This window comes from Chlorocebus sabaeus, chromosome 6 (genome assembly GCF_047675955.1).
Source record: "Chlorocebus sabaeus isolate Y175 chromosome 6, mChlSab1.0.hap1, whole genome shotgun sequence".
Taxonomy (NCBI): Eukaryota; Metazoa; Chordata; class Mammalia; order Primates; family Cercopithecidae; genus Chlorocebus; species Chlorocebus sabaeus.
Window position 1 is genome coordinate 23,513,925 of NC_132909.1, and position 15,134 is coordinate 23,529,058.

General features: G+C 53.5%; 2 protein-coding genes across 2 annotated transcripts; both read right to left on the reverse strand.

The window, feature by feature from the left end:
- Window positions 1-2,075: 2,075 nt before the first annotated feature.
- On the reverse strand, window positions 2,076-4,350 carry LOC103234509 (free fatty acid receptor 3). Its single transcript, XM_007996358.3, has 2 exons — window positions 3,895-4,350; window positions 2,076-3,668 (listed from the first exon to the last, which is right to left on the reverse strand). Exon 2 carries the CDS (start codon window positions 3,655-3,657, stop codon window positions 2,617-2,619), a length of 1,041 nt encoding a protein of 346 aa, XP_007994549.1. The 5' UTR covers window positions 3,658-3,668; window positions 3,895-4,350; the 3' UTR covers window positions 2,076-2,616.
- Window positions 4,351-8,722: 4,372 nt separating this feature from the next.
- On the reverse strand, window positions 8,723-14,347 carry FFAR1 (free fatty acid receptor 1). Its single transcript, XM_007996357.3, has 2 exons — window positions 11,686-14,347; window positions 8,723-11,328 (listed from the first exon to the last, which is right to left on the reverse strand). The coding sequence occupies exon 2, from the start codon at window positions 10,944-10,946 to the stop codon at window positions 10,044-10,046; it is 903 nt and encodes a 300-aa protein (XP_007994548.1). The 5' UTR covers window positions 10,947-11,328; window positions 11,686-14,347; the 3' UTR covers window positions 8,723-10,043.
- Window positions 14,348-15,134: the final 787 nt, after the last annotated feature.

Genomic DNA, 15,134 nt, shown 5'->3' on the forward strand with positions numbered 1-15,134 from the left:
TGTTGACCTCTTTAGCAAGATTGGTGACATTTTCCTGAATTATACCTTAAGATGCATTTCCCAAGTTGCTTATTTTTTCTTCTTCTCTGTCAGGAATGCCAATAAGTCATTCCAGGGCTGGCGGAAGGATGGGGAGGAGGAAGGCAAGAGACGGGAGCAACCTCCGCTGGCCGGCACTGGAGGACCCAGTCAGTGGCCTCAACTCCAAGGACTCTTCCCGGTGTGCGTGGTTGGAAATACTGGGTGTTCCTCCCTGAGGCACAGGGGATTCGGCCCCAGCCGGCTACGCAGCTTCCTTCCCTCAACCCCGGGAATCCCGTCGGCTGCTCAGCTCCCCGGTAGGGTCACTTGGGCCTCCCAGGAGGACCTAAGGAAGATTTCTAACCTCTCTGGACGCTTTCTCCGGTGAGAAGCCAGCTCTGCTCTATGATTCTGTCTGTCTCTCACTGTGCCCATGTCTCTGTCTGTCTGTCTCTGTTTCCTGCCTCAGAATGACAACGCAGCCTCTCCACATCTGTTTTCTCAGGCGTGTGTGGGTCACCTGACCACTTGGCCCTTTCCGAGTTCCAGGTCCCCCATCATCAGCCTCTCTCTGTGCGGCCTGGCAGCTCCAGTTACCAGGCTTCAGCGGGGACAGCAAGAGGGTCTCAGGCTATCACCACCTCCCTCCAAAGAGGCCATCTCCGTCCCTCTCCCGTTCTCTGACAGCCCCTTTCCCTTGGCTTCTGAGATGTATGGAAAATGCTCACCCCCACTCCCACGATCGCTCACACCCCGATGGCTTTTCGTCTTCACCACCCCTGGGCTTTTGCTTATACAGACTGGTCTGAGCTGGGCAATGGCTGGGGACAGTAAAGCCCATGAAGCTGCCTCTGATTCCCTCTTATAAACCCTGGGAGAGGAGTGAGACTCCAGCTCTTCATGGCTCTCTTTCAACTGTGGAGTTTTCAGCTTTTCTGTTCTCTGCCTTGGGGTGGCAGTGCCCATTCTGAAGTTGCAGGATTCCACAGCAGCTTTGTCCCCTTTCTGAGCCATGAAGACCCCTACTTGCATCAACTTCTTTGCAGCCACCAGGGCTGAGTGCCCCGGGGATGGACACGTGAGCCATGGGACAGAGAGACAGCTCATGGCTTCAACTCCCCACAGAGTCCCTCTCCTCCCACCTGAAATCCAGTTCTCCACACAGAGCCCGTCCTCATTCTTCCAGCACGCTTAACCCCAGGGAGGAAGCAGATATTTAAAGACCGTGGTGTCGAACTCCCCAATGTTCTGAGCCCAGCTGTCTGCATGCAATAGGTGTTCAACAAATGCTTCTGAAATACTGCTGACGGCATGCAAACAGGGGCTGGCGAGTCTCAGGTTGGGGAGGAGGTCCTGACCAGCTATCTCTCATGGGCCACCACTCGGGGAACATGAAAACTTCCTGGATAGCCACACTTTGATGAATAGAGCTCTGAGGAACATCTTTCTGGCTTTGCAGAAACCTGAAGTCCATTGCACTGGCTAATTATCTTTTTAATTTTTTTCCAAGAGGACTTTTTTACTGGGAAAAGGTTGAACCCACACAAATAGCCAATATGCTTTGCATTTAGTTCTGTTTCTTATCATGGCCTGTTTACATTTGTCCTGCTCAGATGGCCTCATCTGACTTGGGACATTTGACTGGGTTAGGTGACCACAGGTGACACAAAGCTGGAGACCAGCAGAGTGGCTTAGGGGCATGGGTGTCAGAGCCAACTGACGCCAGCTTCTGGTCCCACTTCAATCACCCACCAGCTATGGGATCTCAGGTAGGAGATGTCACTTCTCTGGGTCACTCCCTCATCTGAAACTGGGGATAATGTTGGTACCTACCACAGGGCTATTGAGAGATAGAAGGAGATGATGTGTCAGGCTAAGTCCTTTAGACAGGGCAGCTGTTATTTTCATCCCTGCAAGCCAGATCCTCTCTCAGCATCCAGGCATCCTGGTGTTTGGCCCTTTTCCTCTGGAGTCTGGTGTTTTCTCCTTCCATCTACCAGTCCCACCCGGCCCAAGCACACCACCAGAACAAAACTGGAGAAAAGGAAACACTGTTCTCTTTTGCTTGCTTCCACATTTATTTGGGTAATTTTTCTTCTGTCATTGTTCATAAATGACTCTGATGATCCAGATTTATTGAGCAATGGGAACTTTCTGGAAAAGGCACTGTGGGAGCAGAATGCGGCCTCATTCCTGGCGCCCTGTCTCCCCCGCTCCTGACTCGCTGGCTGGGAGCAGCTGTGAGGATAGGGTTCTCCCCTCTCCTGCCCCTGCCACTCACTGGGCAGCCCCCTCAGACCCTGGGCACTGCTCTTAGCTCCTCTGCCACCCTCAAAAAAGCACAAGAGCTGCCTGCTGCTACGAGAACCTCATTGTTCTCCAGAGCAGCCTCTCACCCTGACCCCTTCCCATAGTGTGTGGGTGGATGGGGATGGAGGTGAGATAGAGAGCTGGGCTTTAGTGCGCACACCCTTGGGAAGGCTGGATGTCTATTCTGCCCCCAAGCCCCATCGGGCCCCAACTCCAAGTCCCTGGCGTGAGCGAGAAAGTGCCCTGAGGATGACATGCCAGCTACACCCTCCTGCCGCAGAGGACCTAGCTTTTAGCACAGGCCACCTGGCCACCAGTTCCAGAGCCCAGTGAGTGTTCACTGCTCTTTCCTTCAGCTGGACGGTCCTCTCTCTGCCCCTCCCCTCCCTTCTGCTCATTCAGCTCCACGCTGCCCTCCTGCTGCCACTGGCCCCAGAGCCCACACAGCTTCCTCAGCAGCTCATGAAAGTCGGCTTGGAATCTGGAGGAGGAGAAGTAGTAGACAAAGGGGTCGACACAGGAGTTCAGGGTGCTGAGAAGCATCACGTAGGTCCTCCATGCCGGGCTTACACCGCAGATATAGCCCACAACGTGGGACATGTTGTAGGGCCCAAAGCAGACAAGGAAGTTGAGCAGTGTGGCTGCCACCAGCCCCGCCACCCTCCTCTGCCGGCGGTGGCTGCCCCCTCTGCCGAGGATCCACACCAGGCGGCTGTAGCAGTAGCTGGTGATGATCAGGGGGACCACAAAGAGGACCACGGCCATCTCTAGCCGTACGGGCAGGAGGAAGGCTAGCTGGTCCTTCCGGAACTCCAGGTAGCAGGTCCCATTGATGCTCTGGCTGTGGGAGGTGTCCCCCGAGAATTCCACGATGTAGACCACGCTGCAGTGAGCAGAGGCCAACAGCCAGCAGGCCACACTCACCAGACCCGCCTGTCCCAGCCTCGGCCGGGTCTTGTACCATAGTGGGTAGGCCACGCTCAGGAAGCGCTCAACACTCACAGCGGCCAGGAAGAGGGCAGTGAGATAGACGGCAGTGAAGAAGAGGAATCCAGAGAGCGGGCAGAGGATGAAGGGCAGGGGCCAGCGCATGCCACTGGCCGCCTCCACCATGCGGAAGGGCAGGAACAGCAGCAGGAGCAGGTCGGAGGCGGTCAGGTTGAGCAGAAGCACGTCCACAGCCACCGGGCAGCGCCGCAGCTTACCCACGAAGACCACCAGGGCCAGCAGGTTGAGGGGGAGCCCCACCAGGAAGGTGAGGAGGTACACCGAGAAGACGAACCAGTGATTGCCGGAGAAGTAGGACTGGTCGGGGCCTGCACCCATGGTGGTGGCCACTGGTGAGAGAGACATGGAGTTGGTAGCGGGGAGCCTTCCTGCCTCTGACCAGCACCATCTCACCCAAAAGGGCACGTGGTCACCATGCCCACCCCTCTTGTCTCCAGGTGCCTTCCAGGCGGGGTCAGCCTGCCTGTCTTCCTAAGCATGCCCTGTCCCCTGTCTCTTCCCCAGCAGAGAAGCACCAAGATGCTCCTCCACCCAGCCCCTCAGACCCAGGCTCACCTGCTTCTTTGAGACCCAAATGCTCCGCTGCACAGCACCTTGCTGTCTCTCCGGACCTAGTGCGGTTGGCTATTTATCCGGCAGAACTGATAAAGACCTGGTCGTGCCCATGACGTCACTCACTGTTGAGCAGTGGCACAAAGATGCCTTGAGCTCCGTTGCCAGGGCTGGTCGGTATGCAAAAAGGGGAGCAAATTCCACAACTGCGTGCCTCCCTTCTCATGCAGCCTCAGCTGGGATGCTCTAAACAGGCCCCAGCCAACGTCTTCCCCTCCCCTCTTCTCCACTTGAATTTTGTCTGCTTCTCTAGAATGGCACTTATCCAATTTGCCTTGTAAGGGCAGGAAGTGTGATGCAATGACAGAGAGCGAGCTCCATGAGGTCTGTTCCTTTCCGACTTTGTGATTTGGGGGAAATGACTTAAATTCTCCACGTCTCTGCTTTCTCCCCTACAGAACAGAGCTCGTCATAGTAGTCATCTCATAGATTAACGCATTAACACATGTAAATTAAAACAATATGTAGGTAGATTAAAAGACTACTAATACATGTCGAATGCTTTGACGGAAGCCTGGCATGTGGTGGTGAGTGGGCAGCTGATGCCAGCTGCTATTTTCCCTGTCACTGGTTCAGGATTATCCTGGGGTGACAATAACAATAACAATAATAATAATAATAATAATAGCAGCGGTGGCGATGATGACAGCAGCTGCCTTTTCGTGGGCACATAATCCGTAGCAGACACTTTGCTTCTAGAGCAACGCTTTTATGTCATATCCTTGTCCCTCACCGTGGTGAAGTCACTTGCTCCAGGTGATACAGCTTGTGAAATGTCACCACCAGGGTTCAAACCCAAGTGCTGTCCAGTTTCACGGGTGATCTCTTAGTTCATTCAAACAATCATGGGGCACGATGAGATATGATTTCACATCCACTAGAATGGCCACAAGCAAAAGGTCAGACAATGCCTATGGTTGGCGAGAATGTGGAGAAACAGGGGCCTCATTCGCTGCTGGTGAGAATAATGGGAGGTGGTGCCCCCGCTTTGGAAAGCAGGTGGCAGTTGCTTAAAAAGTTAAACATAAATTCACCATGCAATCCAACAATTCCACTGTAGGTATTTACTTAAGAGAAGTGGAAACTCAGGTCCACTTAAAGACTCAGTCCTAAATGTTCCCAGCAGTGTTGGTCATAGTCGTCAACAGTGGAAATGTCACCTGGCAGCCCATCAGCTGGTGAGTGAATTAAAAAAAGTGGCACATCCATATACTGGAATTCTATTTGGCAATAAAAAGGAATGAGCTACCCATATACACTACAGCCTTATGCTGAGTAAAACAAGCCAGACATAAAAGACCATATATTGTCAGATTTCATTTATATGATATGTCCAGATTAGGCAAAGTTATAGAGTCAGAAAGTAGATTCGTGGTTGTCTGGGGGATGGAGGTAGAAATGAAAATTAAGTTGGTTTTTTCTCTCTTTTTTTTTTTTTCCTGGTACAGGGTCTTGTTCTGTCACCCAGGCTGGAGTGCGATGGTGCGATCTTGGCTCACTGCAACCTCTGCCTCCCAGGTTCAAGAGATTCTCATGCCTCAGCCTCCCAGGGAGCTAGGATTACAGGTGTCCACCACCATGCCTAGGTAATTTTTGTATTTTTAGTAGAGATGAGGTTTCGCCATGTTGGCCAGGCTGGTCTTGAACTCCTGACCTCAGGTGATCCACCTGCCCCAGCCTCCCCAAAGTGCTAAGATTATAGGCATGAGCCACCCTGCCTGGCCCAATATTAAATTTAAATGAACATGAAGGATTTTACTAGGGTCATGAAAATGTTCTAAAACTAGCTGGTGGTAATGGACCCACACTTCAGTAAATTTACTAAAAATCATCGAATTGTACACTTAACATTGGTGAATTTGATGACATGTACATAATATCTCAATTAAGCTGCTACAAATGCAGCAGTAGGCTGGGTACAGCAGCTCAGGTCTGTAATTTTAGCACTTTGGCAGGCTGAGGTGGGAGGATTGCTCAACAACAGGTTGTTTGAGACCAGCCTGGGAAACATAGGGAGACCCTGTGTCCACAGGAAAAAAAAAAAAAAAAAAAAAACAAGAAAGAAAGAAAAAAGAAATTAGCTGGGTGTAGTGGCATGTGCCTGTGGTCCCAGCTACTTGGGAAGCTGAAGTGGAAGAATCGCTGGAGCCCAGGAATTCAAGGCTGCAGTGAGCCATGACTGTGTCACTGCACTCCAGCCTGAGCAAGAGTGAGACCCTGTCTAAAAAAAAAAAACCCACAGTCGTGAATGAAAAGTTTTTGCTGTCATGCTGTTTACATTACGTTTGGTGGTGAGGGCTTGGGGGATGTAGAGCAAAGATCATGAAGACATGGATACTGAAAAGGCAAAGAGCCACTGGAGGGAACACTGGGGTGGGGGAGTCATGGGTACACAGGCTTGGCCTGCTGGGTTTGGTGATAGGAGGTTTGGGTCTCACAGGAGTGAGAGGCGCCTGGGGTGGATCTCACTGAGTCTCCTGGGTCCCAGGGAGGCACTGGATTTGCCCTAAGTGGGAGGAGGCAGGAGGAACGGGGAGAAGCAGCCCAGTACCCAGCAGGGGCTGTGGAGCAGGAGCCAAAGTGAGTGGGCCCTGGCGCCCCGCAGTGCGGGAGGACGCACTGGGGCTCCCTGGGGTGGAGTTTGGGGTTTTACTGAAATTCCCTGGTGTCGTCACTGCACAGGGGTCGGGCTTGTTTCTGGCTTCCAAAAGAAGTTACTTAATTTCTCTGGCCTGTTTCCATATTGATAAAACAGATGTAGAACTTTCTTTGGAAGGCCAGTAGAGGCATTCATTCATTCATTGAGCAAACATTTACTGAGCACCTACTGTGTGCCAGTCTCTCTTCTGGGTGCTGGGGGTATATCATCAGTTACAAGAACAATCCTTGGATGCGTAGACATTTCAGCCCGAACAGAGCTCATTTGTAGAAATTGGTGCGTGCACGCCAGCTGGTGGCTGCCATTTGTTGTGCTCCAATACATCACCATGTGCATGGCACTGCTGTCATTTAGAGCAGGTGCCCAGGTGTCTGTCTCCTTCACAGCCACAGCCACTCCCCTCTGCCCTCCCTCTCATGGATTTGGGATGCCATCCTTTGCAAAATGGACCACAAATACAGGGTTACCTTCCACACGCCCAGGTTTCCCAAATATTCCCTGGACCTTGGGGGTCCTGCCTGGAAGGATCACATCCTGCTTTTACCCTGTCCTTGCTGTAGGGCCTCAGGCAACTTTCTTCATCCTGTTCCAGGATCGCAGCTACCTGGTGCAGCACCTTTGTGCAAATTGGGTGCTCCCTTTCCAGAGGAGCCCACCCCGCACCAAGTGCTGCCTAAGGAGTGGCTGGTGCATTTCTTCAAATTAGAACACAATACTCCTTCCCTTGATGCAAGCAAGACAGGCATGTGGCTTGCTGAACAAAGCACAGGCTAGAATTTAGTCAGTGTTTGCCCCTCTGCCCAGTACCCTCGTGTAGTGAACACCCACCCATCTGCACAGAAGTCGCATGGCTAAACCACAAGGTTGTGTGAAGCTGAAGTGAGACAACACTCATTGCAGACACTCAGCATGGCACCCATCACGTATTACAGACTATATAGTTGACCTTTGAATAGCACAGGTTTGAATGTGCAGGTCCACTTACTTGTGGATTTTTTTTCAATAAATATATTGGAAACAGTTTTAGAGATTTGCAACAATTTGAAAAAAAACTTACAGAGGAACCACAAGCCTAGACATATATTTTAAAAATTAAGCAAAAGTTAAGTATGTCACGAATGCAAAAAATATATGTAGGTACTAGTCTATCTTATCATTTACTGCCACAAAATGGATGCAAAGCTTTTTTTTGTTTGTTTTTGTTTTTGTTTTTGAGACAGGATCTGGCTCTATTGCCCAGGCTAGAGTGCAATGGCATAATCTCGACTCACTACAATGGCATGATCTCGGCTCACTGCAACCTCCGCCTCCCAGGCTCAAACCATCCTCCCACCTCAGCCTCCCAAGTAGGCATACACCACCATGCCCAGCTAATTTTTTTTTGTATTTTTGGTAAAGACAGGGTTTCGCCATGTTGCCCAGGTTGGGCAAATCTCTTATAGAAAGTTAAAATTGGCCAGGCACTGTGGCTCACGCCTGTAATCCCAGCACTTTGGAAGGCCGAAGCGGGTGGGTCAGCTGAGGTCAGGAGTTCGAGACAAGACTGGCCAACATGGCAAAACCCCATCTTTACTTAAAATACAAAAAATTAGCCAGGTGTGGTGGTGGGTGCCTATAATACCAGCTACTTGGGAGACTGAGGCAGGAGAATTGCTTGAAGCCGGGAGGCAGAGGTTGCAGTGAGCCAAGATCACACCATTGTACTCCAGCCTGGGAGACAGAGCAAGACTCTGTCTAAAAAAAAAAAAAAAAAAAAAAAAAAAAGTTAAAATTTATCAAAAATATACGCACACAAACTCTACTTGGTGCCATTTGAAGTCAAGAGAAATGCAAGCAAACATAAAGATGTGCAGTATTAAGTCATAAGCACATAGTTACTGTAGATACACTACACTCCTGTAATAATTTCGTAGCCACCTCCTGTGCTGTCTCCATGAGCTCAGCTGTTGAGTATCTGCTTAAAACACCACGTGAAGCTAATCGTCTCCTGGTGAGCAGTTCTCGCCAGCGCATTGTGTATAGAAGTAAAAAGTGATGTCTCGTAGTTATTGCGTATTTTTCACCACGTTTAGTGCAATACCGTAAAGTCTGAATAACCCCCTGGGCCTCATATGCGGGGCTGCTAGTGATGCCAGACTGCTTCCAAGAAGCAAAGAAAAGTTAAAACATTACAAAAAAGGGTTGAACTGCTTGATATCTACCATAGATTGAGATCTGCAGCTGTGGTTACTGCTGCTTCAGACAGACACTTTCTCTTATAAACAGACAGCATAAACTTATGGTATGGATAAATACAGCACAGTGCTTCAGTAACATGTACTTTTCTCTAGCTTACTTTCTTGTAAGAATACAGCACATAATACATATAACATACAAAATATGTCATTTTTCTTTTTTTTCCAGAGACAGGGTCTTGCTCTGTCACTCAGGCTGGACTGCAGTGGTGCAATCAGGCTCATTGCAGCCTCGATCCTGGGCTCAAGCGATCCTCCCACCTCAGCCTCCTGAGTAGCTGGGACTACAGGCACGCACAACCACGCCCAACTAATTATTTTTATTTTTATTATTTGTAGAGGTGGGAGGGGGGTGTCTCACTATGTTGCCCAGGCTGGTCTTGAACTCCTGGCTTCAAGCAGTCTTCCCGCCTCAGCCTCCTAAAGTGCTGGGATTACAGGACAAGCCACTGTGTCTGGCTTCAAATTGTCTTACTCAATTGTTTATATATTGAGTAAAGCTTTTGGTCAACAATAGGCTATTAGTAGTTTAACTTTGTGGGGAGTCAAAGTTATGCACAGATTTTCCACTGCGTGGGGGTTCGGCACCCCATCCCCACGTTGTTCAAGAGTCAACTGCGTGGCCGCTGCCCATCACTGCGGGACCTTGCATTTTCCCTCCCCGGCTGAAACATCTTTTCCCGCCAGCCTCCGTTCCCAGCTCCAAGGCTGCCCCCTTGTGAGTTTCGCATGGTATAACAGTGTCATTATCCTGCCTCCTGCCTCCTCTCCTACTCCGAAATCAAATGTTCTCACCTGGGAACTGATTTCAGAGTAGGGTGTCCTCAAGTGCATCACCGGAGTGACCGCTCGTGTGGGTCAGAAACAGATTGCCTCCTCCTTCCCGTAAGTACAAGGCCTCTGCTCGCGGCCCCCTGAAGACAGGCAGGTGAGGACGTGCAGAGGGGAGAGACAGACAGATGAGGAAAGGGGCCGACGTGTGCAGGGGCAAGCTTACCTCCCCCTGCCGCCTTGCTTTGGCTCCGTGCTCCTCTCTTGATTGGGGTGCTGCCCTCAGCAGGCGCCGCTCTCCGCTTGAGTGGCTCCAGGGAGGCCTCCGGGCCAGGCTGCCCTGCAGTTCCTCCGAAGCAGCCCTCCGCAGGGGCCTGGAGACGCAGCCGGGCCCTCCTGCCTCATGCTCCTTCCCCCGAGCGGTGGCGTTACTTCTGGGACGTGCTCCCTTGCGTTCTTGCCGCACACACTGTCTTCAGGCCAGGACCCCTTCCCAAGTAACCGGTCACCAGCGGGTTGAGCACCACACTCCAGGCACCCGTGATGAGCCCCAGCTTCCGCCAGGAGCCTCCCAGATTGGGGTTCAGGAAGTTGGCTACGTTGGAGGCGTTGTAGGGTCCTACGCAGAGCAGCAGCGTGAGGAGGGCCCCGCCGGCTACCCAGGCGGCCCTCAGCTTCCGCCTGTGCGTCAGGCCGGAGTGGGCCAGTGCCCGGAGGCAGCCCACGTAGCAGAAGGCTGTGATGGCCAAGGGCAGGAAAAAAAGCAGGAGAGAGAGGCTGAAGCGGGCCGGGCCGGCAGAGGCCGGGTCCCAGGCCTCCAGGCAGACAGGAGAGCCGTTGACCGGTGTGTTGATGCCCAGGGAGGTGTTGCTGTGGTCCAGCCAGCCTCCCGGAGCCTCCAACACCAAGACCAGACCCAGGTGACACAGGACGAGGGCCCAGATGGCCGCACACACCCCCCAGGAATAGCACGGCCTCCGGAAGGCTTGGTAGCCCAAGGGGAAGGCCGCTCCCAGGTAGCGGCCTGCACTCAGGGCGGCCAGGAAGCCCCCGCCGGCATAGAGTGGAGCAAAGTGGGCCACCCCGAAGACGGGGCACAGCGAGGCCGGCAGAGGCCAGGCCCCGGAGGCCAGCGCCTCCACCGCCTTCAGGGGCAGGGAGACTGTCAGCAACAGGTCGGAGCAGCCCAGGTTCAGGGCGTAGACCAGGCTGGGGGTGAGACGCAGCCGGGCGTGGGCTGTCGCGCCTCGGATGGCCAGGACGTTGAGCGGGAAGCCCAGCGCAAAGGCCGCCACATAGAGGGCGAAGGAGAGCTGCCGGGGCAGGTCCATGGGGCCACTGTCCTGGCCTGCAGGGCTCCTGTGTGCAGCTGGCTCCCTGGTCTCAGATCTTGGGGCCCCTGAGAGGAGGGGCTCCTGGGATTACTCGCGGGTTCCAGCCCTGCCTGGAGGATTAGAATTCGCCTGATGGTATCACGGAGGAAACGGAGGCCCACAGAGGAAGGCAGTAGCCAGGGAGCCGCGGAGCCTGGATGAGAAGCTGGGACCTGTGGCCCCTAGTCCTGTGCTTTCTCTCCACTATATCACTTCTTAAAACCAGGGAAGCTCCTGGAGTGTCACAGGAGATAGGATGTGGCACAGATGTCCAAGCCGACTCCCCCAGGGTGCATGGCTGGGTGGTGCAGAGGAAGAAGGCTTCTCGATTTCTGAGACTCTGTGGGGAGAAGGGGTGGAGAGAATTCAGAACAGGGCTGGGCCCCACAGCCTGAGCCTTCCCTGGGAATGGGAGTTTGACTCCTGAGCCCACTGCCCTCCCCGGTTCCCTGGCAAGGCAAGAGCTGCTCCCCCACAGTGGAAAGTCGGCAGGGCAGCAGGGAGGAGAAGGGTGTGGATGAGGTGAGGGTGTGGCCAGGGGCAGGAAAAGGGGGTCCCCCAGGGAGAGCTCAAGGGTCAGCTGGGCCCCATCCATGTCACGATTGAGCTTAGCAGTTCTCAGGGGCCACCTGGGCAGGGGTCTGGAGGTCTGGGGAACAGTTAGGTGAAGAGAGGAACCACAGAGAGAGGGACCCACCTCCTGGCGCCGCCAGATGTCTCTGAGGCTCAGCAGTCCCCTCAGCGGGCTGATGGAGGATGCCCGGGATGAGCAGTGAGCCGGAAGGGGAGGAGGGCGGGTGGCAGGGCCATTAACCTGAGGTTCTAGCAGCTTGGGTGAGCAGCTAATGGGGCATCCCGGCTGGAGGTGAGGCCACACCAGAGGAGGTGAGGGGCTGGGAAGATGCTGGAACACAGAGGGGCCAGGGAGGAATTGGGGTTCTGTCTGGGTAGGGGCCGGGTGTGTAGCTAGTGCCTTGCAACAGCAGGGCTTGGGGGCTAGGCCACAACCCAGTGCTAGTCCCTCCCCAGCCCTCCTGCTTGTTTATACCTGCGCTGGGGCCAGGTCTGCTCCACCCTCGATGCACCCCTGGGCAGGCCCCGGGTCTCACTGGCTCACCTCGGACAACACAGGGTGCCCCGTGACCGCAGCCATGAAGCCATCTCCACGTGGCAGTGGGTGTGTGGGACAAGGAGTGATCACACCCAGGTGCGGCTCTGCACAGGTTGTGGGCTTGTTTTCGTTTTTGCAAGGAGGGGCCCCTCTGTTCTGCCTCTCTTTCCCCTCTAGTTCCAGGGTGGTGGCTTCTGACCTTTCCAGGGCTGGAGGAAGGAGCAGGAGGAGGAAGGCAAGGGATGGGGGCAGCCTCTGCTGGCTGGCACTGGAGGACCCAGGTTGTGGCCCCCACTTTGCCTGTCAAGGGGTGGCACAAATGTCCAAGCTGACTCCCCCCAGGGTGCATGGCTGGGGACATTGGGGGGCACTCCCTGAGGCACAAGGAATGTGGCACCGGCCGGCTGCGTAGCTTCCTTCTCTCAGCCCTGAGAATCCTCCCAGCCTTTCATGTTTCCCATTTGGGTCACCTGAGTCTCCCAGGAGGACCTAAGGAGGATTTCTAACCTCGCTGGATGCTCTCTCACGTGTGCCCGTATCTGCCGGTGAGAAGCCAGCTCTGCTCTGTGATTCTGTCTCTGTCTCTCACTGTGCCAGTGTCTGTCTGTCTGTCTGTCTGTCTGTTTCCTGCCTCAGAATGACAACACAGCCTCTCCACATCAGTTTTCTCAGGCGTGTGTGGGTCACCTGACCACTCTGCCCCTTCCAAATTCCAGGTCTCCCATCATAAACCTCTCTCTCTGTGGCCTCCTGGCAGCTCCAGTCACCAGGCTTCAGGGGGAACAGCAAGGGGGTCTCAGCCTGTCACTAACTCCCTCAAAGACACCATCTCACTGCTTTTCATACTTTGGAGTCACTAAATTGGTCCATGCTCTCCTTTTTCTCCCCCAGTAGGAGCTGCGCATGGGGTGCAGCACCTGCTGTGAGCAGAGAACCGGCCTCCTACTGTTCAGTCTGTTGTTGGGAACCGAGAAATGGACAAAACCGAGGAAGAATCCAAAGCAGTGCCATTTCCCCTCCTATAGCAAAAGTGAAGCCCCGGGGAGCTGTTGGGTTTTCCAGATCTTCTCTGCTTTGGCCCCACCCACCTGGCGTCTGGATCTTTGCCCAAGGTCACCTCCTCCAGGAGCCTTCCCGGGTGCCTCAGCCACACTGATCCCTCCCGTGAATCTCACTTTTGTTGTCTTTCTTCAGTGCGACATCGTCTTGGCTGGCTCCTGAGCTAGAATGCCGGGCCTCCTGAGGGCAAAGGCTTTGGTCTGCTTTGTCTACTGCATGTTGCACAGCAGGTGTTTGGGAACCTAAATGCACGATCCATTATCTGGACCCTGGGAGGACGGTGAGAGCTGGGGTTGTGGAGGGCGGCTTGCATCTGGAGTCCTGGCTGCCCAGCTTCCTGGGCACCTGCTCTTCATGCTTCAGCAATGTCTATTGATGGCCACATCTCATGGTCAATCAGCCATGTAGTAGGTTTATGTCAGCAGCTGTGCTGAGGGACAGGGTGGGAAGGGGAAGACGCTCGATGGTTGCCAGGCAGCCTGAGCCAGGCCCTTCAGGCTTAGGACTGCCTCAGCTCCCTCCAGGGGGTCTTGCCTTAAAAACCCTTGGCAGCCCTAGACTAGAGATCCCCAAGGTTGGTCCTATGCCTTATCTTTTTGGTGCCCTAACAACTGGCTCTATACTGGGTGCATTTCCAGGTGCTCAGTATCTGTGTGCCGAGTGAATGAAAAAAGGGCTAAATGACACCAGACCTCATTTTGGGCACAGACACCCCAATGCCCTCCCTGTCTCATTTAAACAGTTTTTGTTGTTGTTGTTTTGAGACGGACTCTTGCTCTGTCACCCAGGCTGGAGTGCAGTAGTGTGATCTCGGCTCACTGCAACCTCCACCTCCCGGGTTCAAGCGATTCTCCTGCCTCAGCCTCCCAAGTAGCTGAGATTACAGGTGGGAACCACCATGCCCAGCTAATTTTTGTGTTTTTGGTAGAGAGAGGATTTTGCCATGTTGGCTAGGCTGGTCTTGAACTCCTGATCGCAGGTGATCCACCTACCTCGGCTTCCCAGAGTGCTGGGATTACAGGTGTGATCCACCACGCCTGGCCTTTAAATAGTTCTTAAAGTCTCACCTGCCTCCAGAAAAGTTAATGGTGCTCATGAGAAATCAAACCAGGGACAAAGTGGATTGATGGGGAGATCAAGGCCCCCCTGCACCATAATTCCTAGAGTTACCATCCAGGTGCTGAGCAGAGATGGGAGGGAAAGGAGGATGGGAAAGGAAGGTGGCAGTTTGGGGAAACCTGCCACATGCCAGGAGCCGATCTCCTGGATGGTCAGATAATCACACCCCTGCCCTCTAAGGAGAATGGGCCTCTTTGCAGAAGCAGGTGAATGGGTGGAGAAAGATCAAACCTGAGAAGCGAGAGGGGAGCTGGGGCACCTAACTGGAAAGTCTGAATCAGTGAAGAGAATTAGGGAACGGGTGCAGAGGACCTTGAACGACAGAAAAGCTGTGAGGTTTCTCAGGGTGGCTGGTCTTCAGGACTTTCTCTGGAAGCTATGGGTTGTGCAAGAACTGAGTAGCGTCACTTTTGGGAAGAGCCGTTTTGAACTGGCTTCCCCTTTTCACATTCTTTGAGAAATGCAAATAAAGGACAGGGGGTTGTTTTCTGGGGGACTTTCAGCTTCTGCGCTGGGTCTCAGTGTGGCTCCAGCATATATAAGAGGATGCCTCACTTCCTATCGTGGGCCACGTGCGTGGTAGGCAGTAGTCTCTCCCTCTCCACTTTACAGATGGAGAAAACGAGGCTCAGGCAAGCTGGTGAACCCTGCCAAGATCACCGGGCTAGTTAAGCCAAAGAATCAAGATTCAAGCTCTCACGCTTGTCTGCCTGCAGAGCCAGTATGCTTTTCCTAACAAGACACCAGACTCTCTAATCTGCTGGTTTGATCACTAAACCACTGTGACTCCATTTCCTTCCCCCCAGGCCCCGTGAAGCCTTTCCCCTCTCCTCATCCCCACTCTGACTCCACAGACT